The sequence below is a fragment of the Parus major genome, chromosome 7 (genome assembly GCF_001522545.3).
Source record: "Parus major isolate Abel chromosome 7, Parus_major1.1, whole genome shotgun sequence".
NCBI lineage: Eukaryota > Metazoa > Chordata > Aves > Passeriformes > Paridae > Parus > Parus major.
The window spans coordinates 19827782-19854823 of NC_031776.1; the positions used below are offsets into that span (position 1 = coordinate 19827782).

Here is a 27042-nt window from a genome sequence, read left to right on the forward strand (position 1 = left end):
TAATATATCTGTGTGGAGCCTCATTCTTCAAAACTGCATATAATTCTACTAGCAGACATATAGGGCTAAGTCTTTGGTATTGAAATGTTTTCATGACAGATTTTTTTGGCTGAAATGTCTGTTTACTCTTGACTTTCAAACAGTGAAAAAAACAAAAAGGGGTTTCTTTGAAATGCAATGATTCATAAATTTCTAATCAATTTCCGAAGGTTGAGACAATTTTTTCCAACCAGAAGAGGCATTTCTTGAATTTACTCTGTAATTCCAGTCAGTGTGTTTCTTACCAGATTTCCTTCCAAGCTGGAGACAATTGCACATGTTGTCCTTTATCAGTTCTCACATATTTTTTTCTTTGCAGCCTCTAAACATATATCAGTTTTCCTTATGCATTTCCCTTAAATGACACAAAAAAAACTTAGGATTTTAAAATCAGAAGGGAATGGAAAAAGTCCTTCCAACCAGTTTATGGATTAACAGTAAAAACATTTTGTACAGAACCAACTTAAAGAACTCAATTAAGTCTCTAATATAAGAATTGCAAGAAAGGATTCAGTTGGATTCCTTTTTGTGATGTTTCTTTTGGTTGTCTGCTCCAGTTCCTGTGCTCTGTTCTTCATTTATATGGTAGTACTTGCCCACCAAGGAAAGATTTATTGATACTACAGTAGATTGGAATTATTTAGAGCTCTATTAACACTTGCTATTTTAATGCAGGTACCTTTGTAATTAGACCAGTCATCTTAACACTGTGACAGAAAGTCACTTGTCTACATTGGTGAAAATCAGGAAGCAAGGTTGAACAGTTTCTTGTTTTAGCGGTCAGGAGTACCACCCAGTTTATACTGGAGGTGCCCTATCATGAGCTGTCTGATACATCAGCCTGGTGAAACTTCAGAATAATCACCTGTTTGTTTCTTTTTGTATTTTACTTCTTTACATTGAAATTAGTTGCTTTCTGTCAAACTTCACATCAACCCTCAATGTTTTCTTTCACTTTGTTACTGTCCAAAAACAATCCAAAGACTGTAAACATTCTAAGTTCACAAAAATAGCTTTTTTTTTTTTTTCTTTTTTTCCCCATTCTAATAGGCAAGAAAACAAAAGCACTCTAACTTTTGTGGTTACTATGATATTACCTCTGCAAGCTTGTTGCTGTCAAAGATTTTGGTAGACATTTTGCCAATGTTTCTCAGATTGGAATGGTTTTAACAATCCTTTGGATTTTGGTTGTTTTGGATTCATCAGCCTAAAAGTCAAACCTGAAGTTGCTTATCTTTTCATGTAGTTTTCTCAGTACAAGAAACTGCCTCATCTGTGCTCTTTGGCAAGTTTTATTTTGAACAAGAAGCCTCTGTGATGTTGCAGTAGGTCTAATAGCTTGTCTAGAAAAACCTCTCTAAATCTGTGAACCATAATTTTTCCAAAAAGTGAACCTTTAATATTTATCTCTTGAATTCTTCATTGGCTACCCGGCATATTGGCATTTGGTCTCTGTATCATTATAAGGTATCTAGAACAGATAATGATATAAATAGTATCAACTTTGAATATCCAAGAGACTTGTCAGTTAAAGCCAGGTGGAACTGCAGGGAACTGTTTCTCTAATGCTGATGAGTCCCTTTTGATGAATTTACTTTTTTAATGAATTTTGACTTTTATTTAATTTGACATTAAAATATTAAACTCTCATGAATGGAGCTTGAATCCTCATAATTTTTAGATGGAAATGAGATGTGATAAATGCTAACACAGTTTTTTATTTATAATTGCTTCCAGGGATGGGTACTTTTATTTAAGGTTAGTCTGGAGAACTGAAAAGTTTGGGTCATTTTGTAGCCACTCCATACCTGCTATAGACAGATCCATGATTAAAGAAATATTTTATTGACAAATCTTTTCTGATGTTTCTTCTCATTGATGGCATTGTCAGTAAGTGATGCTGTGGTAAGGAGGGGATGCAAGAGGTCAGTGTTGTAACAGCAGAACACTATTGGCATCTTCCTTTTAGAGACCATTGTCTGAACTGTCTTTGATCAGAACAGATACATGTTCCCCTCTGACTTCCTGGGACACACAGTCTAGATTAATCAGAATAGTGTTCAGTAATATTAATAAAATTACATAAAATCTTAAGTATTTTTGTGGGGTTTTTTTTTCTTCATTTTGTTTTTCCTCAGTGTTCTTTTCTGGTCTTACAAAACTTCTGTAGTTCTGTTCTGGTCTGCTTTTGTTGTCTCATTGCCCAGTATTTTAAATACCTGGTTATATCAGCTACTGCTATTTTTATATCATATAACAGCTTATAGTTGCATTGAATGTGACTAGGATGGTCAATGATTAATAGTTAAATTACTAAAATGCTACAGGTTTAGTAAAGTTGACAACTTAGATGATTCCTAATAAAGGTTTACAACCCCTTTTGAATGAAAAGGTGTTCATCAGAAAGAGAAAATACAAGATACTTTACCATACATTGTAATTCACTAAAAAGTGTGTAAGACAACTGAATTTTCATGATTTTATCATCATAAAACTTAGTTATTCTAGTGTTGAGGCATTAATGGAAGAATGGAGCTCAAACTCAGATCAGTTTTTACTAGGAGTTTTGGTGCAGTTTTTAGCATATCCTTGGATTGCTGCATTTTTGATGTTCTGAGTTATTATCTTTTCAAATAAGAGCTTGAGAACTATAGAAACAAGCAGAGGCATATTCCTGTCCTACTTCTGTGCATAAATGTTGACACAATAAGTATAATTTAGATTTTATATTAAAAAAAGCCCCATGCCTCCATAAAAACATCACTGTTGAACCTGGTCAGTTTTCACCAGCTGGAATTAACTTGATCATCCATGTAGAGTAGTATTGAATATTTGTGACTGATAAAATAATTTAATACTCTTTATACATTCATATTTTCTTGTATCTATTTACAATAGATAACTGAGGACTTGTTCTTTCATGTGATAATACCAGAGCCACTGGTACAGTGTGGTTGTTTCCCCATGATTTTTGCTTCATGCTCTTTTTTACTCTTTGTAGTGGTAATCTTTATGCTGTTGCAGTGTAATTAAGAGATCAAGCTCGAGTTGTAATCTGGATCAATTGGAGATGTCACTGTTGGGCCAGGAAAAGGACACATTTTTTTAAGGTGCCTGCTGATATCATGCTTCACTCTCTGCTTTCAGTTTCCCTTGCAGAATAAAATGTAGAGAAACTGACAAGAACCCTGAGATCTCTCACCCTTCTTAACACCCTGTGTAGCAGAGAACAATTTATATCTGTGTCTTAACATCTGCAGATCACTTAGTTGACTATCTTTAGGATAATAGTTGTTGGCGCTTGCTATAGCAGGAGCGCTGATAGCCAAGCAGTGGATGTGCATCCCGCTATGGACAATTCGTGCTGATCTCTTCTTGTGTGTGTGCAGAGGCAGTAACTGATACAGCCTCCAGCTGGGGATTTCAGGGCTCAGAGTTTCCAAACTTTTCTAGCAGTTGATTATTCCTACTAACAAGATGGCATTTGCAAGTGGTCAAATTTGGCAATGGTAAGTGGGAGATAACAGTTGACCAATGGCCATGTTCTCCACATTTGTCTTCAACATATTTAAAGCTGCTACTTCTACAAATATTCAAACTTTTTTGACTGCTCTTGATTTGGGAATGAACAGAGAGACTTTAAAGACAGGATATTTAAGCATGCCTCTCATGTTTTAGTCCTGATGGGAGTAACCTCAAATGGGAAGATTTAAAAAAAAAAAAAATGCTAATCAGGCCAACAAAAATCTTTCAAGAAGGGCAGCTGTGGGAGGAGAAATTAAGAGGGAGAAGAAATTAGACCTCTGCTCTAGTAACAACATAAAGTTGCTTTTCTCCTGTTTCAGTCAGAGAACATTCATTTGCAGCTAATCAGCTCATATTTTAGCCCAGTAGTGTACATGATATTTAATGCTTAAGTCTCTAGAGAGAAACGTATATCGGTTATCTTAGAGGTGTGCCTGTGCTTCTAATTAGGATACTGATGAGGTGTTCTTGCCTGGTTTTGATATGCTTATACAGCATACTGGTAGGTCTGTCTTAGGTTCTTTGCTTGATGTTATATCCACAGGAAATCAATATACACTAGATTGTCCTGTGATCAGAGTGGGATTTTTCAATTACTGCACTCTTGGGCTATAAATAGCCTTTTTATATTAGTTATGTTATGATAACTCCTGTTACTGATTACATTAAGACTTGGTGTTTGTGAACAGCTGCAAGCTCTTGATAATGGCACAGAAATGGTATCAGCTGTTGAGAAACAGGCTGGAAGTTCGCAAGAATTTATTCTCATAACTGCTAGAATTTACTGCTATGTAGCAAGAGGGAAGCCCATGCAATACGAGAGTTTTCTTAAATAATTCAGCTGACAGGACTACATCAGTGTGCTTTTCTATCAGGTTTGAACCTATTGATTACAAAAATAGGCAGCTGAAAACCTTTGCAAGGAGCATGTGTAACGGTGCTTTAAGATCCCCCAAGTTTGTGAGGAAAATTGGTGAGAACGGAAGAACTTATGTTCCTTGTGGCTCAGACTTCTTTGTGAATTTCAAAGGTGCATTGTAAAGCAACATCTATGTTGCTTCACAGGTAATAAAGTCTGTTCTAGTGCAACTGCATCTGCACCAGTCCTTATTGACCCACCAAGAGGGTGTACTGTATGCTCTGTGTGAAGACTAAAACCTATTAGTTTTCTTTGTGTAAAGGACTATATGAATAGAAAAACAACAACTCAATCACTTTGAAACATCTCTTTTCTGGGGTGGTTTTAAAGTAAGTAGTTATTTGTCAAGTGTATGTAAATGTACCTGTGCAAAAAACACCCTCTGTGTGTTTCTATGGTCACATATTGAAGGGCTCTTCTGCTCAAGAGACAAAGTGACTGTGCCAGGCAGACAGGAGTGCTCACACAAGGAAGGGCAAATAGCACCACGAATAACTTACCTGATTTATCTTGGTCTTGTGTAATAAACTTCTGCCTTAGCTCAAAGACAAGTACAAAAAATAGCATCAAAAATGTTTATAAACCTTACCGGATTTATATTATCTAGATTTTTTTTTTTTCCATCTACAGAAGCAAAAGCTGAGTCTGATTTGCTCTTGTTACCTATAAATGCTCACATTCCTGCATTATATCTGGCAGAGCTAGGAATAGATCAGCTCTTGTGACTCCATATTCAGTGCCTTAAGGACATCACTGACCTTCCTCTTCTAGCAGGATATCTCTATTCCATATGTTGTTATAAAACCCTTATTGGAGTTACTAATTTACTAAGGGCATTTCAATTCTTGCCCACTCCATTTAGTCACGCTTTCTTAAGTGGCAAGAAGTAGAAGTGGTTTGTATTTTGAAGTATCTAAAAAGTATCTGCACAATGTTTTCACAACTGTATCTGGTAGCTTAGTGACAAAAATAGGAGTGAAAAGCTGCATAAACATAGTCATTTTACAGAGCTCTCAAGCAAGAGAGCTGGATCTGATTTCCTTCCTGTCCACCAGCACCAGCAAAATTCCTTACAGACCTGCCATGAACACGTGAAATCTTTTATCTATGGGGGAAAAAACAAGAGTGGTTGTATATGTTTCCCTGAAGGCATAATTGGCTTTCACAGCCTTTCTGTATCTCACATTTATTAGTAGAGCTCCTCTTGACTTTCACATGGTGAAGTGATTCTGCAAGGCTTGCACTTAGAAGTTTACTTGCACTTTAAGTTTTTTAAATGTGTGCTTGTGAAATTTAGGAAAAGAAAATATTCCGTAATGTTATTTTTAGTACTCTTGGGTGCAACCATGTTTATTTTCACTAGTATAGATAAATTACTGTAATACTGTTACTTAAAACCTAATCATTATTTGAAGCATTTTTATTACTAAGTCAAATTCAGCACTTAAGTTTTTGCTTACTTTCTGAATGGGTCTGGTCTGTTCATGTGATTGGAAAAGATACAATACAGATAATTTCACTGAAGAAAATAAGCCTTTGCTTCACCTTGCAGACAAATGGGTCAATTTTATTCATAGAGCAAAAAGCTGCACATGCTTTCAAAAGCCAAGGACCTTCAGTACCCAAGGGTAAGGAAAAGTGGCTTGGGTTATTTTTGTTTCTTTCCTGGTAAAGTCACTAATGCAATGCTGCAGGTTCTGCAGTCACTATTGCCCAAACATTTTTTTGTAAGATCCAAGGGAAAAAGAGTAGAGGGAGGTTTTTTTGTCCTGGTGCTGCAAATATAAGCATGCCTAATATTCCTTGAGTAAATGCCTATGGGAACGAGCTCTGATGCCACAAGTTTTTATCTGACTCTTACAGCAAAATTTTGGAGCTATATTATAGAATTTTGAAAATATGCTCCCACAGGAAATAAAATCTGTGTGCCTGAAAGGTAAAAACCTAATTGCAAACACTTGACATTTATCATAGCTATCTCTTGTAGAAAAGGATGTTAATTCCAAATGTTACATAATTAACGCTTTAAATTTGATCTTAGAAATACTTTTTTATTTTATCAAAACAATCATAAAGATATTGGAGTTGTACAAAAATAAAATGAAATAAATACCTTAAACCTAAAAGATCAGTTGCTATGGATCTCGTACTGCTATAAACTGAATGTAAAAGGAGTCCAACTTAAAAATGAACCTTTATTATGAGGCAAGGAAATGGGTTATTTAATAATAATGCTGTATTTTAATTGGTTTATGGTTTTATTACAAGCTCTTGTTTTAAAGCTAACAATGAAGATCAAATGTCTGTCTCCAAAAAGAAATTCTTTTTGTGGCTTGTAATCAGTTTCTTATCAGTTTTTTTCCATCCTGTGTGTCTCAATCAAGGACAACAGGTTTTGTAATTTTAGGAAAATATTTATCTTTACTTCCTATTCCATGGCAGTATTTCATTACTATTTGAGAGCTGCTGGTAAAATGCCAGTGCAACGCAGGTTTTAGTTTTTGGAGGGAGCTGTATTTTTTGTATTTGTGTTGTTTGCTCCTCTTGTTCACCAACAGAACTTACCTCAGCAGTACTGATTTTAGGATTTAAATACTGATTTAGGATTTGGAAAACTCTCAATTCAGAATATCACATGAAATAAAATTGTTTATTTTTAACTTGTCATTGTACAGTTTCTTATGTCTTGGAGATGGGATTCTTTTCTATATACTTTGGTATTACTACAGAGTGTGCTCATTTCCAGTTACTGAGGGGTAAAAATCAGATAAATATGAAATATATTTAATTGAAATATATATTTTATTATATATAATATTATATATATATTATTGAAATATAGTATGGATTATTGTAATATTTACTGAATCAGTCCTGAATACTTTGAGGACCTGTACATCAGATGTATGATCAATAATATACTTGCAGTGACTGCCTGTGAAATTCAGTAGCCTGCATATCTGACATGTTATTGTTCAATACACTATGAATACTTAATACAAATATTTTTTTTTTAAATGTCTGCAATCTTTGGCTACAATAAGCAATTTTTCTGATGAGAATTGCTTGGTCAAGAATTACAAAAGAAATACCCAATATCACAGTTCTGTCATCTGTTTAATAACTTGGTTTACAACGGGAATATTGCTTAGTCATGCTGCATAACAGCAGAAAAAAAATTCTGCTATTAAGTGCATTATGAGACCTTTAAAAAAAGATTACAGCTTGCCTTATCATTTAAGCAATACAAAATGTTACCTTTTTTGACAAAGAAAGAAAGAAAACACCCAAATTTCCTTTGTCAAACCATGTTAATGAAAACAGATGTGTTATTCAGATAGTTGATACATAAAATAATTATGTGAATAGAGTTGATCAAAAACTTGGGTTCATAAAACAGTCTTAAATTTCACTTCTTGTAACATTTTATGTGCAACTTTTTCAGGCCTTGGTTGCATTGGAAAGGTAGTAATTGCATTACTTAAAGTAAAAGGGGTGTTTTGCTTCTGCTTTGAATTAAGGTAGTTAAGAATCATATAATTAAACTCCATGGATTTGTTAAATCTATTCTTATGCTCAGTTACTTTTCTGAAATTCTAAGATCAGAGGCACTGAAGAATATTTTGTTTCCCTGGAAAAAGCCAGAGAAAAAGCCCCAAGACTGTAACCATTCTGTGTAAAGTGTTAGAATGCAGTCTTTAATGATTTGGTTTTGTTTTGACAGTAAAGACAAAGCTCTGAGTGATAGAAATGCAGGTTGTTCTGCTTATTTTTATAGCCAGAGATAGTGTGGGCATTTCCAAGGACAGAACACAAGTTTTCAAGCTCTTTGGTTGGTTGATTTCTGGTTTGTCCTACCCCAGTGTGTTCTGTCATTGGCTTTGAGTAGGGCTGAATTCACATAAATGGAATGACATTTATTAGAGCCTTAGTCTTTTCTTTGTGCTGACTCTCCAGTATTTAGGTTATGAGGAATTAGGTTTCAAGAAATATTGCTAACTGCTTTGTTCTGCTTCGTGTTATCACCTGGATGAAGGTTGGCAAGTTCTGTGAAAAGCAGACATGAGTTTGTCTTCCAGAAGAGTAACATTGCCTGCAGTTATGCCAATAACTCTGCAGAAAAGGGTATGGCATTTAAATCAGTATTTTAATTCTGACATTAGTATGGGTTGATAACAATGTTTAAACATGACAATATTTATTTTTTCACTTTTTAAAAATATCTCTAGTGTAACAATAATGTTTCTTTTCTAATAAATGTAGAAATTTTTGAATTCATTATGTGATGTATGTTTGCTTATAAATATATATGTGTCCATAATTGAATTTTTTTACTGGTGCTCTTTTCTCTGTTACTATAATTTTGTACTTTGTGTAGGAAATTATTTTTCTTACAGATTAATGTAGTTTTTAAAGTGTCATGATTGCATTAAAATATGCCTCTGTTGAAGGCTACAATACTGTTCCTAGCAGAGGATTACTGGAGTCTCCTTCCACAGGTTTTGCATGAGCCTTAAATACAATGTACTTTTTCCTGACCTTTTCTGCCTAATGCCTTAATAGTAGATGGCCCATCATGTATTTTGGGAATGAGGGTGACTCTGTACAGTGTTTTTCCACAGCTACTGTAGCTTGCCTTTTTTTTTGTTATCTCAGTAAAAAGTGTAAGCAGTGCAAAATGATTACAACTGTGTGCACTAGGATTGCCTAGTGTAACTCAATGCGCTGGGGGTATCTGTGAAGTTAAAAATACACACGGAAATGAAGTACAGAAATATGACTCTGCTGAGCCAGATATATTAACTTATGAGAAGTTATTTCAAACAAGCTGTAAGTTATTAATTAGTTTGATTTATTTTGTAAATGTGTAGATATTTTCAAAACCTTATTGCTGCATAATGTGCTTGACTTATGGTTAATAGACTCTTCTGTTACTCAGTGGCTTTTAATGTACCAGCATTGTGAAAAATGAAAGTTCACTGAAATATTACTACAGTATTAAAAGGTTCTCATGAGCAGTTTACATGGAATGCAGCACATATTTATGGTATTAGTCCTGTAAGTCTAAAGAAGTATATAAGCACATAACTTTTACTGATTTGGGATATATGGTGCTCATTTATATTATTTCATTGTTTGAGTTGGAGGGGGAGCCTGTGAACATACAGTTTTATTGGGCTTGATTGGTACAGATTAGATCATGCTGCTGTTTTACAACACAATAATATACTATTTTTCTGTTGTAGTAACTTTAACATTTAGATACGTGCAAGATGCGCTCTTACACAGTGCTATCTAACAGTTTGCAGTATCTCTGTTACACTTCTCAAAAATACTCCTTTAAATATGGTGGTTTAACTTCTCAACTCTCATCCTCTCAATCTTGTGGTCACCTCTCAGCCCTCTCTTCCCCCTAACACCCCTTCCATGCTCCAATCTTCAGTTGTCATAGTTATTTTACTTTTGTCTGGATTTTGTTAATTGTATGTTAGGAGAAGGAAGGTCTTTGTTCTTGCAGCATGTAGTTGTGTTAGACTCCTTTGGTATGCACACAGCAGTACTTGGTGCTGTGTGGGAGGGGAGAGGTGTAACTTTGCTCAATCTAGCATTCAGAAGGCTGGGAAACTCAGTTTTAAATGTAGTGTATATTTCAGTTGATTGATTTTTCTTTTTTTAATGTTCAAAGATAATAATTCTCCAAGAAAATACAAGATTTTTTTGACAAATTCACAGTAAGATAATTTTCTGCACGTTCTTTCATTTTTTTCCATCCTGTTATCAAATTAGCTGCCAACAGTTATTGGTTTTTCTTCTCTTTATGCACTTTGTAAGCCCAAAGTAAAATTAATGGAAGCAGTAGGAGGAAGCAGCACAGGGTGTTGCCTTAGGTAGGTAGCTATTGGGTTGCACACTGTTTCAAAAAATTCTTGAAGGCATGTGTCCTCACTGAGGTCTCACTGTGTGCCAAATTTGCTAGGCTTGCTAAGGCTTGTGATGGTTATATCTATGCATGTAGAATTCCTTCTAAAGGTATCTTTTCCCTCTACAGAATGGGCTTTGTTATTTCCATAGAAATGCCTTCATTTCTAGAACTAGAATACTGGAGGAAGGGAAAGCAGGAAGGTAGGCAGGAAAGAGCCATGCTGGTAAGGGGTGACATACGTTATAAATTTGTTCATATTTCTCATGGGCTTTAGAACCTTTGACTTAAAGTGGTGAAATTTCTATTTTTTATTGTACTTGAAGGACCTGGAAAAGTAAGATTTTTACAGTAACACTGTATAGACAAGAGAAACTTAAGCATTAGCTCATTAAATACTGTTTTAGAGTATCAGTCATTAAAAATAATTATTTCATAAATTCATGGAATAGGTAATTGTGTAAGAAGTTTATTTTAATCACAATACTGCAAAAATTGCAAGTCTTTCTTTTTCCATCTCACAAAAGGTGAAATTTTGCATTGTCAATGGGCTAATCCAACTATTCTGCCAACTTCTTGAACACTTAGTTTTGTCATTTTCATTCAAAATGTCTAATATACTTTGTCCAAAGTTATTTTATACTTTCTGTTTTAAAGTCTGATGTGAAGTGCTTATCACAGTTGATGTGTTTTATTTTTAAATAATACGTTTTTAACTAAAGCTACGAGGCCTTGTTTAGGTTCTGAGGGGTCTTGTAACACAAATAGGAAAAATAAACGCTTAATGAGCATGGGCAATTATGTATATTGAGTGCTATCAAACCAGATTTATTGTATTTATAGACTAGACATATACTTAATCCAGCTCAGAGTAAATGTTTCTATCTTTTGTATTAATAACTTCATACTCCTCTAAAAGTAGTTAAAACAATAAGATTTGAAAGGTTATAATGCATTCAAGGCATTGTTTTACAGTCAAAGACGGATGATTTCTTCAATATAAACACCTACAAGTCTATTAGATTTATTACACAGTAAGTAGAAGACCTTGTGTACATAGTCAATATGTATTGCAGCTGAATAATTTCCAGCAATTCTTGAAGAGATTGTATTGTGTCTTTTAAATTGAAGAAATATTGATCAGAAAATGAAGATGTGATTTTAGATTGCTCAAATCTAGGACTGGTGGAAGCATGCAAATTTCAAGATGCTCTTGCATCTTTATTCTGTCTATTTTTCTGGCCCAAAATCACATGCTGCTTTAATCAGCACTTACCCTCCCCCAAGGAAAAATGGTCACTTAAGCCAAATTGTACTGAGAATTAGTAATGTCTGTCTGCAAGCCTAAGAGCATGAAAGTAATTTTTCAGTTTTGCGTTTGGATCCCTGAGATGAAAGGCCAGCATGCTAATCCAGGAATTTTACAAAAGGCACTTTAAGTGACATGATAATGGTATCATTAAATGGATACCTTTTATAAAATTACTGGATGCAGACCAAGCATTCATGTATGAAACATCTCTTCATAAGGACAGTTTGAAAAATAGTAATTTAAAAATGCAAAAACAATACCAGTGCCCTTTTTGTCTTTCATACAGTAATAGAAATAAAAGAAATGCATTAATAAATAATATAATCCAAGTCCAGGTTGGACAGGGCTTTGAGCAATTTGGCCTGCTGGAAGGTGTCCCTGACCATGGCAGGGGGATTGGAACTAGATGATCTTTAAGGTCCCTTCCAACCAAAGCCTGTCTAGGATTCTTTGATTCTATAATACAGTAATAAATTATTTCTATAATTCAGTAATATAAGGCAGCATCCAGCAAAGTTTTGAAGACTGCTGAGAGGTTTTTTAGAGATGGAGGGAGTGGGAGATGGACTTGAGTGGACTTTAAAGGCTTTTAAAGGCTTAAGGAGCAGTGGTCAGAAAAACTGTGGCGGTTGAGGTGAAATTTTTGAATTCAAAATCTTTATTCAGAATGGAATATTTTCTTTAATGAATTATCGAGGGATCTGAGAGAAGGTAATTGGGATAATCACAGGTAAATCATGATGGGCATGACTGGCAATTCAGTACAGAATTATGTCTTAGATATAAATTACTAAGATAAAACATCATAATAGACTGCAGAGTTTGTTGCAAATTGAATAAAGGTTTCGCGCCAGAAAAAGAGTTGAGGAAGGTTGAGAAGGAGGAATGTATGTGGGGATGGGAAGAGACCCAAAGTGAATTCAGAAGAATGGTAGTGTGTTTTTTGAAAGAAATTTATGTTTAAGATTGCTGGAAGGCCAAGCTAGGATTTACATTTACAGAAAGGTCTTGCCACCTCTGTGTATTTAACATGTGCTAGGATGGCTACAGTTTGTTCAGGGAGATTTGGAATTCCTCCTTTCTTCTAATACTTAAAACTTTGTTAAACTAACTTTACAAGTATCTATCTCAGATCCTTGCTTGAGGGAGCATACAACTTCCATGTTAGCTCTGAAAGGATTAATAAACTGCCTAAAATTCAGTCTTCTGTTGTACAGTACTTGCAGATATTAAGTTACTGGCTTGTGACAGAGGATGAGAGGCTAGTGATTCAATGATGGATGATAGGGAAGAAGGAGGGTGGCAGACCAGCATTTTCTGTCATTGTGGAAATCTCTGGTTAGGTCCAGGGACTGTTTAGGAAAGAGCTACTGACAGAGCCTCCTCCAGGGAAGGCATTGCAGCACTCATCCCCTTCCTTATGATATAGGCCAGATAAATCTAGATCTGAAACTATCCTTGAAAATAATTTTAGACCAATTTTTGCCATGAATATGTACTCCTTATACTCAAGCAGGCACCTAAAAGTGGATTCTGATGTAGCCATCATATATTGGTTGACCAGTCAGTTCCTGCTTTGACTAGCATGAAGCCGGTAAAACTTGCTACTGTTTTTATTGTGTACAAAAATGATCCCACATGTATAAATGAAGTAAAAATGGGACTAACTTTAGCAGTCCCTATGGTTCAGGTGCAGGCAGGGAAAGGGAGTTTTTTTCTTACCTTTGCAATCTCTACAAGCAATCAGGTATTCCAGAGTGGTCTTGAAATTTAAAATGTAAAGCACTGTGCTGCATAGTTGCCATGAAGGGTAGATAGAGACGTATGTGTGTATGTGCCCAAGAGAGGGTAAGTAGTAAGTGCACAGAGCTTTTTAAAAGTCTTTTAAAATCTTAGTGGTTTAATGCACTTGGTCATTACTTGTCCTTTGTATAGTTTGACAACGTTTAGTGGTACAATTAATGTTGCACTTTGTCTCCTCTCTGTCTCCAGTTCTTGAACAGATCTTTGATATGTTTTTTTTCAGTTTCTTCTTGCTTTCTTTGAACATCTAACATTCTTCATACAGTAACCAAGGAAATTGGCAGTGTTTAGTGCCCTACTCTGCTCATAATCCTCTTCTGTGGGCAGAAATCCTTTGGGAAAAAAAACGTTTTTTCCATCAATTGAAGAAAGTGCTTGGCCATTTTCTAGCTCTAGTACTTTAGTCTCCTCTTGAATAAATTAGGCTTCAAGAAGTCAGAACTTGACCTTCAGGCTGTGTTATCTGGCCTTGAAATGTATCAAGAGCTACTGCTGAATAGCTATTTCTGCTAAAGTAAACCCCGTACTGATTATGCTGCATTGCTGTATGTGAAGGGAGAAACTCAACAAACGGCACATAAGGTGTTGGTGTGAATCTCATGCAAAAGATCAAATTTCCCTTGCTTATATGTCTCTTACATGTTACTTTCAACATGCATAAGCAAGTACCTGAAAAATTAGAAAATTTTCTTCACTTTTGATAAACTGAAGCTGTATCAGTGAGCACGAAGAAAACTCATCACATTGAATCAAGGAATTATTCATATTTAGACATGCATTCTTCCTCATTTTCATGCAGTTGCTATAGGTACTGCCCATGCCCCATTCTTCCTCACTCCTTGTTTTTCTGCCTGTTGGTCAGGAACAGAGGCATGACCAGCCCAACAAAACAACAGCCACCCTAAGGACCTAAAGAAGTTATGACTGTTTGATCATGTGTTTGGTTTGCATGGCAAGGTTTTGGTAACAGGGGAAGGGGGGCCCTCCACGGGTGGCTTCTGTCAGAAGCTTCTAGAAAGTTCCATCTTTGTCCAGTAGAGGCAATGCTAGCTGGCTCCAAGGCTGAGCCCGTCATCAGCAGTGGAAGTGCCTCTGGGATAGCATATTTAAGAATGGGAAAAAAGTTGCTGTGCAACTGCAGCAGAAGAAAGAGAGAGAACATGTGAGAGGAACAGTCCTGCAGACACCATGGTCAGTGGAGGAAAGGGAGGAGATGCTCCAGGCACTGGAGCAGAGATTCCCCCACAGCCCGTGGTGCCAACATGGTGAGACAGCGGTCCCCATGTGGGACCATGGCGGTGCTGAGACCACCTGCAGACCCTTGGGGGACCCTGTGCCACAGCAGGTGAATGCTCAGGGAAGGCTGTGATGCCTGTGGAAAGCCCACAGTGCACAGGTGCTGGCAGGACCTGTGAGAAGAGCCCATGCTGGAGCACGTGCAGAGTGTAAGGAGTTCTCCACCTGAGGAGGAAGGACCAGCAGAGACAATGTGTGATGTACTGACTGCAACCTGTGTTCCTTGTCCTGCTGTACCACTGGCAGGGAGGAGGTAGAGAAAATTGGGAGTGAAATTGAACTTTGGGAGATGGGAGGGGTGGGGAAATGTGTTTTAAGATTTAGTTTTATTTATCATTGCCTTTTTGTGGTTTGATAAAAAACTGGTTTCCCCAAGTTGAGTCCGTTTTGCCTGTGATGGTAATTAGTGAGTGATCATTCCCCGTCCTTATCTTGACCCATAAGTTTTTTGTTATATTTTCTCTCTGTCCAGCTGAGGAGGGAAGTGATAGAGTGGCTTTGGTGAGTGCCAGGTGTCTAGACAATGTCAACCCTCCACAGATCAAAATGCCTCAACTGACATCATTCTGTGGTAACACTGGAGATTTTAGCCCAGTTCCAGTCTATAAGTTTTTTACACTGGTTGTGACTTCCTAAATTGTCTGTTTTGAAGTTGTCTCTATTCAGTTGCTTTCAGCCCTTTATTTATGTTTACATTATTTCAAGGCAACCAGTTTTTCATAGTTTAAAGTAGTTATATAAGAGCAGATTTACTCTGCAGCATTATAGTTTATAATGGGTGCCTTGAGAGCAGTACAAAGCAAGGCAAACTTTAAGAATACACATCCACCTTCTTCACCCAGAGTTGATAGACTCTTGGCATGTATCTCAAATTTTATCACATATTTTTCATTCTCATATTTCATCTCCTTTTTCTGGCAGATCCAAGTGTCTGTCTTGTACTGCTGACCAATATCTTCACCAAAACTCATGCTTGGGCATAAAAAATGATAACTTAGAGAGACATCTTTTATTCCTATCTTTCCCATGCTTTGCACATCCCTGCAGTAGCAACTTCTTGCAACTGGTGTTTTTTCTGATACCTTTTTTGTCTGGCACCACTAAAATTCATATGAGGGACCGAGACCTGGGAGGAGGTGTTCAGTTGATGGCCTTAATGCTTTATTTTCTATTAGAATCCCCTTTTTCGCCCCACTATTCTTTAGTGCTTTCTGATTTTTTCACAGTCTTTTCATCATTCTAGTTTCATTTCATCACTCTTTGTATCATTCCTGCATCTGACAACCTTTGCCCAAACACAGTGTTTTGAATTTTTTTTAGAGCACTCAGACTGATTTTCTGAGCTAGTCAATCCTGTTCTCCAAGAGTTTAGCAATTAAATGATATATAGACTGAATAGCCTCAGCTTGGCTTCTATTAGCCTGAAAGCCAGGCTTCAATAGCTCATCATACCCATCAGCTGCATATGCAAGTTCTCAGTGTTGTCATTTTTCCTTTGGTCCTGTTGATTGTAACTTGTTGGACTGGTGTCTGTCACCGTCTTTTTGGGTATCCTGCTTGACAAGACTTGTAGGATGATTATAACAGAAATAAAATGCATACATTTATGGTAATATGAACATGGCTTGTGTGTGGGCAAGCGAAGCAGCAGCCAGACAACCCAGCAGACCTCTGAATGTAGGGTATCACAACAAGCGTAGAGATGGGAAATGTGCTGCTGGCTTCTCAGTTTTCCTGTATGACTGAAGACTGCTCAGTCTATGTATCTCATTTGCATTTTAGAACAAATGACTGGAGGTAAACTTTATCAAAATAGAGAAAATTTCTGGAATTATCACCCTGTTTTAGCTACTTCACCCACTTACTATCTTCCTTTTTCACTTTATTTGCTTGTTTTACTCTGCTGCACTTGGTGACTATTACACTTTTGCCAACAGTTACTGGGCAAAACAGTTACTGGGGCTGCTTTCCATGCCCAGATGCCCCTCATCTTTTTTTCTGTTCCTTTAGGAGTTTGGATTTGCCAACAAAACCCACTAACAAATCTGTAATAACACAACAGTGTATAGTTGAAGGTTTTATGTGGTTTGAGTAGACTTACTAGCTTTACTGTAGAATTTACTCTTTATTTCAATTTTATGCTTTTGCCAGAGGGAAAAATGCTATGTGAATAAAAAAAAAAGGTTCAGAAATGCTGAGAAATAAAATATTTTGTCAGAATACTTATCCTACAACAGTTAAACCCTGCTCTTATATTCCACTGACTAGAAACAGATACCCAGAGATGACAGTACTGAACAGGCAGGGTGTTATAGTTGGACCTAGCAAAGCAGGCTTTTTGTAATACACCAAGTGACAAAGAATTTCAGCATTGTAAATCAGCCATTTATTACAGTGGGTTACCCTACATGGCCTTTGTCATATTTGCTCTGGATATTCCTTGTACTACTCCAGAAATACAGACAAAATTTCCAGACTGTATCTTCTTCAGCTAAAAATCTGAACTTTGGTTTTTCTTGGAGTCTACATTATTTTCTCCTCTAGTGACCTTCAGGGGAATTCACAGTTGATATAGTTGATGATAAAGGCATTCTTCTCTTTGAAGCTGTGCTAAAGTTCAAGCCAAAACTTCTGTTTAAAATGGCCAAAGCGAAAGAGATTTTTAAGAAAAAATCTGTTCTCTTTTTTCTTATTTAAAAAATCTATTTCAGGACTGCTGCAAAGGAAATAGGAAGCTAATTGGTCTCTTAACAGTGTTATTCAGAGACTTGGTCTTTCTCAGCTTTGCAAGAGATCTGCTCTACTGAGAAACCAGCAACATGGTGTGAAAAACCTGGTAGAAACAATAGGTACTTCTTTTTATAGCTGGTATCTCTTCAGAAACATAGACTGCAGCCAGAACGCGGCAGTAACAGATTTGCTTTCTCTTGTGCTGGAACACAGCATTCTATTTATCTCTGACAAGCGAAGGATATGTTGGACAAACTGCACTATTAAATACAGAAAGCCTCATTTAAATAATGTTAGTGCCTTGACATAAATAGGGACACACTATACAAACATGAGGCTGATAACATTTTGCCCTCATCTTTGTTGTACACAGAAAACAAAAAACAGCAGTGTATTTTAGTGGCTCCATATTTAAATTTCTTTCTTCCTCTGCCTTCAGACATGACTTCTTTGAAAAGCAGAGTAGGACGTGGATAATTTCTACCATATTTCTAGGCTGGGGGATAAAAACACTGGAGCACTGGTAACTTTTATCATTTTCTGTTCATTTTCTATTTGACAAACTTTTTTAAAAAAGTGAAATACTTAAATGCCTTCTTAAGTCAGATTCTTTGAATCCTCCAGTGTGGTTGTTCCATCCCTCTTTTTAAGTCAAGTTAGGCTAACTGGATATTTTTCCATCTGTCTATGGTAAGTGCATTCTAAATATTGCTTTTGTATGTAGTAAAAGGTAAACCTGCATATTACTACTAAATATATATTACTATATATAATATATTATATGCTATATAAAGCTAAGACTTAGCAGACAGTGTGGAAACAGAGGACTGAAGATAGTAATACCTTAAGTTTACTAATAAGGCTAAAAAGCTGATCACATCCACTAATTAACTTTTCATGAAGAAAAGTTTCTGTGAACATACACTTTTATTAACCTGAATAATCAAGATTGGTCTGAATATTAATCTCTTCAAGTCAAACAATAAGGTTTTTGAACCTTTATCAAAAAGGGCTTGGTTTGAGGGCAAAAACTCTTAGCCATTACCAAGGAGATTTTTGTACCTTGCTGGTTATTTTAGCAATCTTCTGTGAATTTCATGAGAATTAATAAGGTATCTCTAAGAGAAAATAATGGGTCATAATGCATGTACATTTAGCTTATATAACTGAGCTGTGTTGGGTGGATTGTATGAGCTGAACTCTATGAAGGAGCATTGTGATTCCAACACTAGGATGTTGTGATGCTTGGCTTAAGGGAGAGTAGCCTGTGTATACTTACTCAGTGGCTGGATTATGGGCTCAGCTGAGCTTTGAAATTACTTTCCCTTGTTTAAGGATTTTTACCCATGTTACATGGAAATTTCACCATTAATTAACTTGTTTTTAGTGGCTAGGAAGGTGTAAAACTCTCTTGCCTTCCTGATCATCCACACAGTGGGTTTAGATTAACTGAAGAGCCGTACATACTGTGCGCTGGAGTTGAGAAGGGACCTATGTTGGATTAGCTCTCTTTAAGTGGTAGTCTTAAGAAGACAGGAATAGGGAGCCATTTATTTTTCCCAGCGCCAAGAAGTTTTGCAAATAGCCTTGTGTCAGGTATTAAGGTATAAAGGTAGCATTAATAATATTTTAATGAAAAATAGCTTAGACTTCTTTTTATCATGGCTGGTAAGATATGGTTCTTCCATTCTGATTTAAGCATTAATATGAGTAAGAGCCTGAAATTGTTTGACTATAGACAGCTATTCTAAAAATGAACTGTGCATTCCAAGTGTATTTTATAGTCTCTTTCTTCATAACTTTTTAATTTTCATTATAGCTCTTCTTTTGAAGGACTTGGGAAAATTTACTGATACCAGTCAGTGTAAACTGCATTACCCCACTGAGATTTTGTAGAATTATGATGATTACTCTAAATCAGTCTAGGAATTGCTATGAACAAGATGGAGAAAAGTTTTCCTAAATTTAAGAGTAGGTTTTCTTTTACAAAGAGACAGATTTAGGTAATGTTAGTAGATTCTTTCTTAGCTGCCTGGTGATAGGCACTGGTGACTCATGAATTTACAAAGAGATACCCCAGAGTTAATCTGCCCTTGGGCTTTTCCACTTTTTCAGGTCTGAGCAGAACTTTTTACTCAGCGTACATCAGATGAAGTGACAGATGGAGCCTAAGCCTCCATTTCTACTGGTGCTAGGATGGGCTGAGGTTTGCTGTTTCAGTTTCTTGAAATTCTAGACTGTATAACCTCTTGTTAGCTATTTGCCTTTTTATTTCCAGTGTTCCCTCCTTTTAAACTGACAATTTTATTTCACGTATGAAGACTAGATCTGGGAACATATTCTTCCATATCGGTTGTGAATAATTAATGTGAATAAATGATTTAGCTTCTGTGCGGTGTGTTTATCTTGTATAAGTGCTCCTTTGACAGCTTAATCATTTGGCAAGTCTGCTAATTTTCCTTAATTTCTGCTGTTCCATGGAAGTGTATTATTTGAAATTTTTGTTGATAATATTTAAATTTCCTCACAACTTTCTAGTTATTTACACACAGCATTTGTATTTGAAGTATCGCTTTTACTGGCTTTGTTTGGAATCTCTACAGTTTGAAAGAAAAATTTTGGTAAGGTAGATTAACTTGAGACTCCCTTTTTAAATAAATTGTTTGATCCACCCCTACCTTTCCTAATAAATAATGTGCATTCTTTTTATGGAGCTTGTTGTGGATTTTACTTCTGTAGGTCCTTTTGTATTTCTCCCTCCTGTGTGGTAATGGCCGTTGTTGGTGGTAAATCTTTCACTTTTAATCTATTTATTACTGCCATTCCTACTTAAAAGATGTTGAACTTGACACTGTTGCTATTCAATTCTTCAATTACTGTAATTTTTTGGGTCAAGTATCATCTAATTTTCATACAGTTTACAAAAATCTCACTTTTTGCTCTAAAAGTAGTTGTAGTATGAGTTAATTGTCCAAAATGTGTCAGTGGCTTTCTCTAGACTTTGCCTTTTTGCTCAGTTTTATACAAGGAAATTAAATCTTCTGTAACCTTTTTATTACTGCTTGTAGCTGTACTTTGTTTTTGTTGACCAATATTGTAAAATCAAATGTATCAAATTCAGGATTAAATGATGATTTTTTAAATTTTAACTTCCATGTTGTGTCTTTCAAACTCTGTATCTCTTCAGTTTTACTGACGTTGTCTCTGTCATGATTGCATGTCATATTGTCCTCATTCTGCCATTTTTCCCAGTATCATGATGTGATTGTCATAACCTTTGTTTGAAAGAACTTTGCTGGTGTATTTTTACACATAGCCTATTACAATTTGGAGATCTGCATAATTTAACCTCCCTTTTTATAATACAACATATTTACATGTCTAAAGCAGCAATCATATGAGGAGGTATAAGTGCTTTACCAATCTTAATGAGTTCAATCTGTTACCTTTCGGTTCAGAAACAGATTTCATTTCCCCTGCCCCATGTTGTAAAAAGTGAAACTGAGGGACTAATTCTGACTTGCCCAAAGCCAGGTGGCAAGTATGTCTTTCAAAAGTAAGAATTGGACCTTTTTGCCTATAGGTAATATAAAGTATTTTTTGTTACTTCTTTGCATTGCTATTCAGTTTATATTTTTGGTGTAATTTTTTCATTCCTGGGATGGTCATGGGTGGTTGGATTAGGGAGGGCATGGAGTTTGTACCAGGAGTCTGAAGGAGGGGCGTGACTGTGGGCTGCAGAATACTGATAGTTGCCATAGTGCCATAGTAAATATAGTGCTACAGAAGATTATTACAGAAAATAAGTAGAAATTGTTTTCATTGATAATATATGCATACTGTTAACATGAAATTTAACAAGTTTTTTAATACCTTCTAAAAGAATATTTAGTTCTAAAAAAATTCTTCATATTTTGAGGCAACAAATTTATTAATTGCTAGAGAAACTGACCTTGTCTGTCTTCTTATATTGAATAAAGGCTGGAAATTAGCATTATTTTTGCTCTTTGAAATGTCATTTTCAAAAGGTTAGATTATGGAAAAAGTATGAGATTTTTCTAGGTTGTGGAGGGAATGATAGAAAATTTTCCTAGACTTTGCTCTTCCTTCTTTGCACTTTGGTGTCATTACAAGACAGAATATAGGAGCAGTGTTCCTTCTGCCTCTTGAAGCTGTACTGTGTTTCAAATGAGAAGTTGAGACATGTATAGTTAGGTGTTGTATGTACCTTGTTTTAATGACAGGCGTAGATTTCTGGAAACTGCATGAATCCTTTTGGCCTGGAAATCTTCCCCTTGGAGGAAATATTGGAAGCTGACATTTTAACTGTAGTCTGAGATATTTAAAGGGAAAGTCTTGCATTCACAGCTGATAGAGGACAGTACACTTTGCTAACATGTTATTTGTTTCTAACAACAGTTGTGACTTAACCTCTTCATTATTTTTATGAATGCAGAATTATGCTGATTCTCACTAAAACCAAGACAGATTATTGCTAGAAGTCATAAACCAGTTCAAAATGCTAGAAGTTTCCAAGTGCCTCCATTGCAGTTAAAATACACTCCAAATTCTTCTACCCTTTGCCAATATCAATAAGCAAAAAATTTTGTTTAGCGGGCAGCAGGGTTGGGAGTTGGAGAACAAATGCTGCAGGGAAATAGCCTGTTTGTTAACACTGAAGAGAAGGGTTAGCAGAGTATCAGGCCAGCATTTCAGGAGAAGTGTGACACCCTGGAGTGTAAGACTTTTCAAAGCCCGGTTTTGCATACAATAACTCTGCATTTTAAAAAAAAGTGACTGAAATTATAATGTAAGTACAAAAATGTGCAGTGTTTTATATGGGGGGAGGGGAGAATAATTTTAGAAATCATAAGCTAAAGTTAGGTGCTTTTATCTTTATAAATGAAAGTGGCCTGATTTTTATTTTTTTTTTTAAAGGTGCTGACTCCCCACTGTGTCAACGGCTATAGAGAAGCATTAAGAATCATATCAATGTCAGGTCATATTGGTGTAGGCACCTAAATGTGGAATCTGTGTGCTAGTGGTTCTTTTTCTGTGGGTTCTACCTGCCTTTTTTCACACGTTAGGACTTTGGTTTGAAATTTTAAATTCCTCAGTGCAGGGCATATGTTTGTGCTGTTTCTGCAGATTGGAACTTCCGAAACAGATGGCATGAAGATTCTGAAGAATCAGACTTGGACACCCTCTCTTAAAAGTCTATGAACATATTATTTAATTATTGTAGTGGAAATGACGGTTGAGTCGGGAAGAAGACTTGGGGGAGTAGAGTCCAGCTTTGCTTCTCTTGCTTCTCCCTCCTCCCACACTGCTTACCTTATGTGCTCTTTTACTTATTCTTTTAAACAATTGCTGGGGTTTTTTTGCTTCTTCTGGTTACTTTTTAGTGTAAAAAATTATAGAGTCTTCTTTTTATTTTCCTTTGTTAAATATTTGATTGTATTTTTCAATATTTATTTTAGATTCTGAGCTCATTTGATTAGTGAGATATAAACAATATTATATTTCATTTTGAAGCAATATTTCTTATAAAAATAATTTTTGGAGGGATAAAGATGCATTGCACATAATTCTGGAATCTTGGCTGATTTTTAGTGTATTGAAAAATGGAAAGGGAACATGTAGGAATGCTGTACCTCCTTGCCTGCTCCCATAGGCAGTGGAAATGATTAATGCTTGTCATGCTGAGCTTGGTGTTTTCTTCTTATAGGAAGATCTTGGAGCTGCTTATTTCTTATTTCCAGTAACTTAAATAGAAGGTATTGAGGTATTTATTTTTCTAGCCATGGGAAAAACTAAAATCTCTATGAACTAGACTGGAAAGAAAATTTCAGTGCTTTTGAAGCAACTTTTTCTGTCTACTAATAGGTATAGTCAAGGGAAGTGAAACAGCTCGCTTTGGAGCAAAGTTTGAGAGTGTAGAGTAATGAAAACTGTAATGAGAGCTTGTTCTCAATTAGCAACTCTTTTCTTGTGTGCTACTTCTCAGACAAATTTTTCAGGGAAAAAAAAAAAAATGGAAGAAAGTGGAGATGACTGGCCAGTCAAATACATGGTGTGAACCATTAATCAAAATAAAGTGATCACTCAAGCCAATTCATTTCTATATGAAGCCATCATGGCTGCACCTTTAGCATAGCTCTGCCACCCTTTAATTCTCAAAGCATCCTCTGCTTCTAGGAAGAGAAGTATTACAGCATATTTCTAAGGAAAAATGAGATTTTGAATTTATACTTTTTCATCTGATCCACTTCCCTTGGAATAAGTACATTCCCAGCGAGCTTACAGGATACTTTGCTTCAAACATAGCACCAAGTGCATACTGAACAACTTCTAATTAAAAAAACCCTCAAAGATCACTCTAAGTGATGTGATTTACACCAATTCATTAAGCAAAATGTGTGACAGAAGATGATGAGATTCTATTAGGTGACTTGTCTCCTTCTGCATCTGAATTCCTTGCAAGGAAGAGAAAAAGGTTACAGCGTTTGTGTTTTGTAAGGTACCCCATCATAGCTGTGAGCTGGGGTTATGTGTTCTCCTAGACTTGAGCAAGATTTATTTCCCTGTACTTAGACAGCTGAGTGAGAATATTCACAGAGAATATAAACTGGGTTTTTCTCTCTCTCTCTTTTCTTTTTTTTTCTTTTTTTTTTTTTTGTGTTGTTTTGTTGTGCTTTAGCTCAGCTCCAGTAGTCCAAGGCCACCTCCAAGGCTTCCCACTCCCTGAGCTGAATGGCCACAGGCAGCTCATTATCATGACTTGGTTGCTGTCTCCAGCATTTTAAAAACTCTTTTTCTGTTTCTCTAGCAATAAGAGTGAAGTCATCTGCACTGCGACTCTTAACCCTTTTAAAAAGAATTTCTGTTAAAATATCCGTCAAGAGCCTCAGCATGGGCTGTACGTGCTCTTGCTGTAAAATAAGCATATCACTGAACTTGATGAGTGCCTGGGGAAAGCTGCAGTTGCTGCTTGGTGCCATAGAGTCCCTAGCCAGCATGCTAACATGGATTCGCACCCTGGCTTTACTGCGAGAATATTAGGAAACACAATAGAATATTTCAGCTGGAAGGGACTTAGAGTAATTGTCAGTACTTGGAAAGTTGCTTCAGTTCTTTCCTTTGCTTTTACCTTCTCTTCTGTCTCTCTCATTTCTGGCATTTCAGCTTGTAAATTCCTTTAGGTTCAGCCTGACACAGACTTGCTGGACAGACACATGAAGCTGTCTGTGACCTTCAGTGCTTCCCAGAGTGGGACCTCTTAAGGCAATGGGACCTTGTTTCCTCTAGTCACCCCTACAGCCCATCCACAGTGCACCCTGCCAGACACATCTTTTGATTTCAACTCTGAATCATTGTAGATATTGCAGGAATTTAAATAATTCATGCTGGTTTATCCTGAATGGCCAAACCTCATTTCTGTGTGACTGGAGTAGGACTCTGTGTGTGTGGAAACAGGCTCTTCTGCAAGCAGGCTGCATTGCTTCTGGTCTCCCTTGCTTAGAAGTGATGTCTTACAAAACCAACCAGCAGCCATCCCCCATGGCTGCTTCGGCAGTATTGAATTCATTAGCAATGTGGTCTTTTTGCCTTTTGTATTAAATGGCAGTGCTGGGCTGCAGCTTAGGCCTATGGAAACATTGGATCTTCTTTCTCCGAGGTCTGCCTATTTCCCTTGAAAGTTTTGTCTTTGAGGTGGTTGATTCATAAGTAGGGATAGGTTTTTCCAGCTCTTTAGGAGCATGAATTTAATGTTTGCCATATTCTGAAGATTGTTGTTGTGGCCAGAGTAGCAATTGTTAGGTGCAATTAAAGCAAATTATTATGGACTTCATGCTCATTTAATGTGCAGGGCCACAGTTTGGAACTAAACTTCTGTATCTCTTTAGTTCCACTAGGAAAAATAGGTTTTTGGAGAGGAGTAAGGCCATCAGTGTGCTTTAAAATCTCAGTGTGGTTTAAAAATTGAGTCCGTTTTCCTTGATCTGATGTTTGGAAAGGACCTGGTTTTTTTTTTAAATTATGTTTGGATTTTTTCTGTTGGTGAGAAGACACAGGTGTCAGGAGATACAGTTGGAATTCCTTGCTCACTTTCCTACCAACTCCAGAACAAACCAGAGAGGGAGCTGCCTTGACAAGTTAGAGCACAGTACATTTCTGGTTGTTTATTAGATGCTTGAAATGAGCATGTATTCTGTAAGGCAGCTGTTAAGAATGACTGACAGTAACAGGCTTGTTTGTCTTTAAAGTGAGAACTTGCATCTTGTTGTTTAATGACGGGTTTACAATGGTATTTAGGTTTTGTGCATAAATTTCAGGAGAGTTTTGTATTGCATTCTCATGAATATGGATAAATTCAATAAACTGAGAGGAGTATTTTGTCAGTTAAAAGCATCTTGAACACCGATTAAACTGAGGATGTGTGTGCAAGAACTCCAATTCTTGCTTGTCAAAATTTGAAGCCACTCTAACATCTCCTGTGTTATTGTATACAGAACTGTGAGCATCTTGAGTCTGACTGCCATTCTCTGAACTACCTCCTTTGTTAAATCTTTCTACAGTTCTGCAGTAGAGTCTTGAGTCATAGAGTCATATAGTTCTTGAGTTTCGCGGTTTGTGCTCTGTGGTTTCTTTTTCAGCTTTCTTAAGGATGTAGTTTCACTGCATTTATTTATCTCTCCATTAATGGTTTTTTCTAAAGACAATGCACCAATCTGTCCAGTGTCCTGTGTCAAGGGATACCCAGTAGCCAAATTTAGAAGTGGAATATGCTTTGCTTGGCTGTTCTGTTTTCAATTATGCCATTGCACAGGAGAAGAATATCTGTCTTTCATGTTGCATTCTCTGTGTGTGGGTTCTTGTCTCTGTCATGACGCTGAGAGAGCAATATATATGGAATAATGGAAGCTAAGATTAGCCTTATGGATATTTTAGAGCTTTTATTTATTGCAGGTAATCAAAGTGTATAGTGAAGATGATACTAGCAGAGCTTTGGAAGTACCCAGTGATATAACAGCCAGGGATGTGTGTCAGCTCTTGATATTGAAGAACCACTATGTTGATGACCACAGCTGGACTCTCTTTGAACAACTTACCCACACAGGTTTAGGTAAGACTAACAATATATAATGATATGATGGTAAATAAGGTGTTTGATTTTCATTTTCACATGGAAGTACAATTGTAATAGAAAGGCTTGGAAGCAAAATGACGAGAAGTCTTGTGTGAATTTTTTCTTGTTGTTGCTTCTGATTATTTTTGAAAGCATAGGTATAAACTAGATTTTTTTCCATGGTATAGTTGCTTCACACTGCTTGATCTGTATCTGTAAGAATGATTCGAAATACACTAACAGTTAAAGTTCTCACTGCAAATTCCTTCTTACTCTACCTTGTTTTTCTCTGGCAGTTTTTCCTCTCTTATGGGTGGTATTCACTGCTTATCTCTAGAAAGACTTGGGATATTTTCATTGCAAATAAA

General features: G+C 36.3%; 1 protein-coding gene across 8 annotated transcripts in view; it reads left to right on the plus strand.

Moving 5' to 3' along the window:
* The first annotated feature begins 8510 nt into the window (after window positions 1-8510).
* GRB14 (growth factor receptor bound protein 14) overlaps window positions 8511-27042 on the plus strand; it is a 42941-nt gene continuing 24409 nt past the window's right edge. For 4 of the 8 annotated variants that reach the window (XR_001522861.3, XR_001522863.2, XR_001522862.3 and 1 more), the window contains exons 1-2: window positions 8511-8608; window positions 26515-26671. Coding sequence is in view for 5 of the 8 variants with exons in the window: in XM_015635128.3 (XP_015490614.1) it covers window positions 8546-8608; window positions 26515-26671 (220 nt within the window). In the remaining 3 variants the exon portion in view is untranslated. The remainder of the gene's footprint in view (window positions 8609-26514; window positions 26672-27042) is intronic. The other 4 variants (XM_015635129.3, XM_015635130.2, XM_015635131.2 and 1 more) reach the window with 4 other exon arrangements.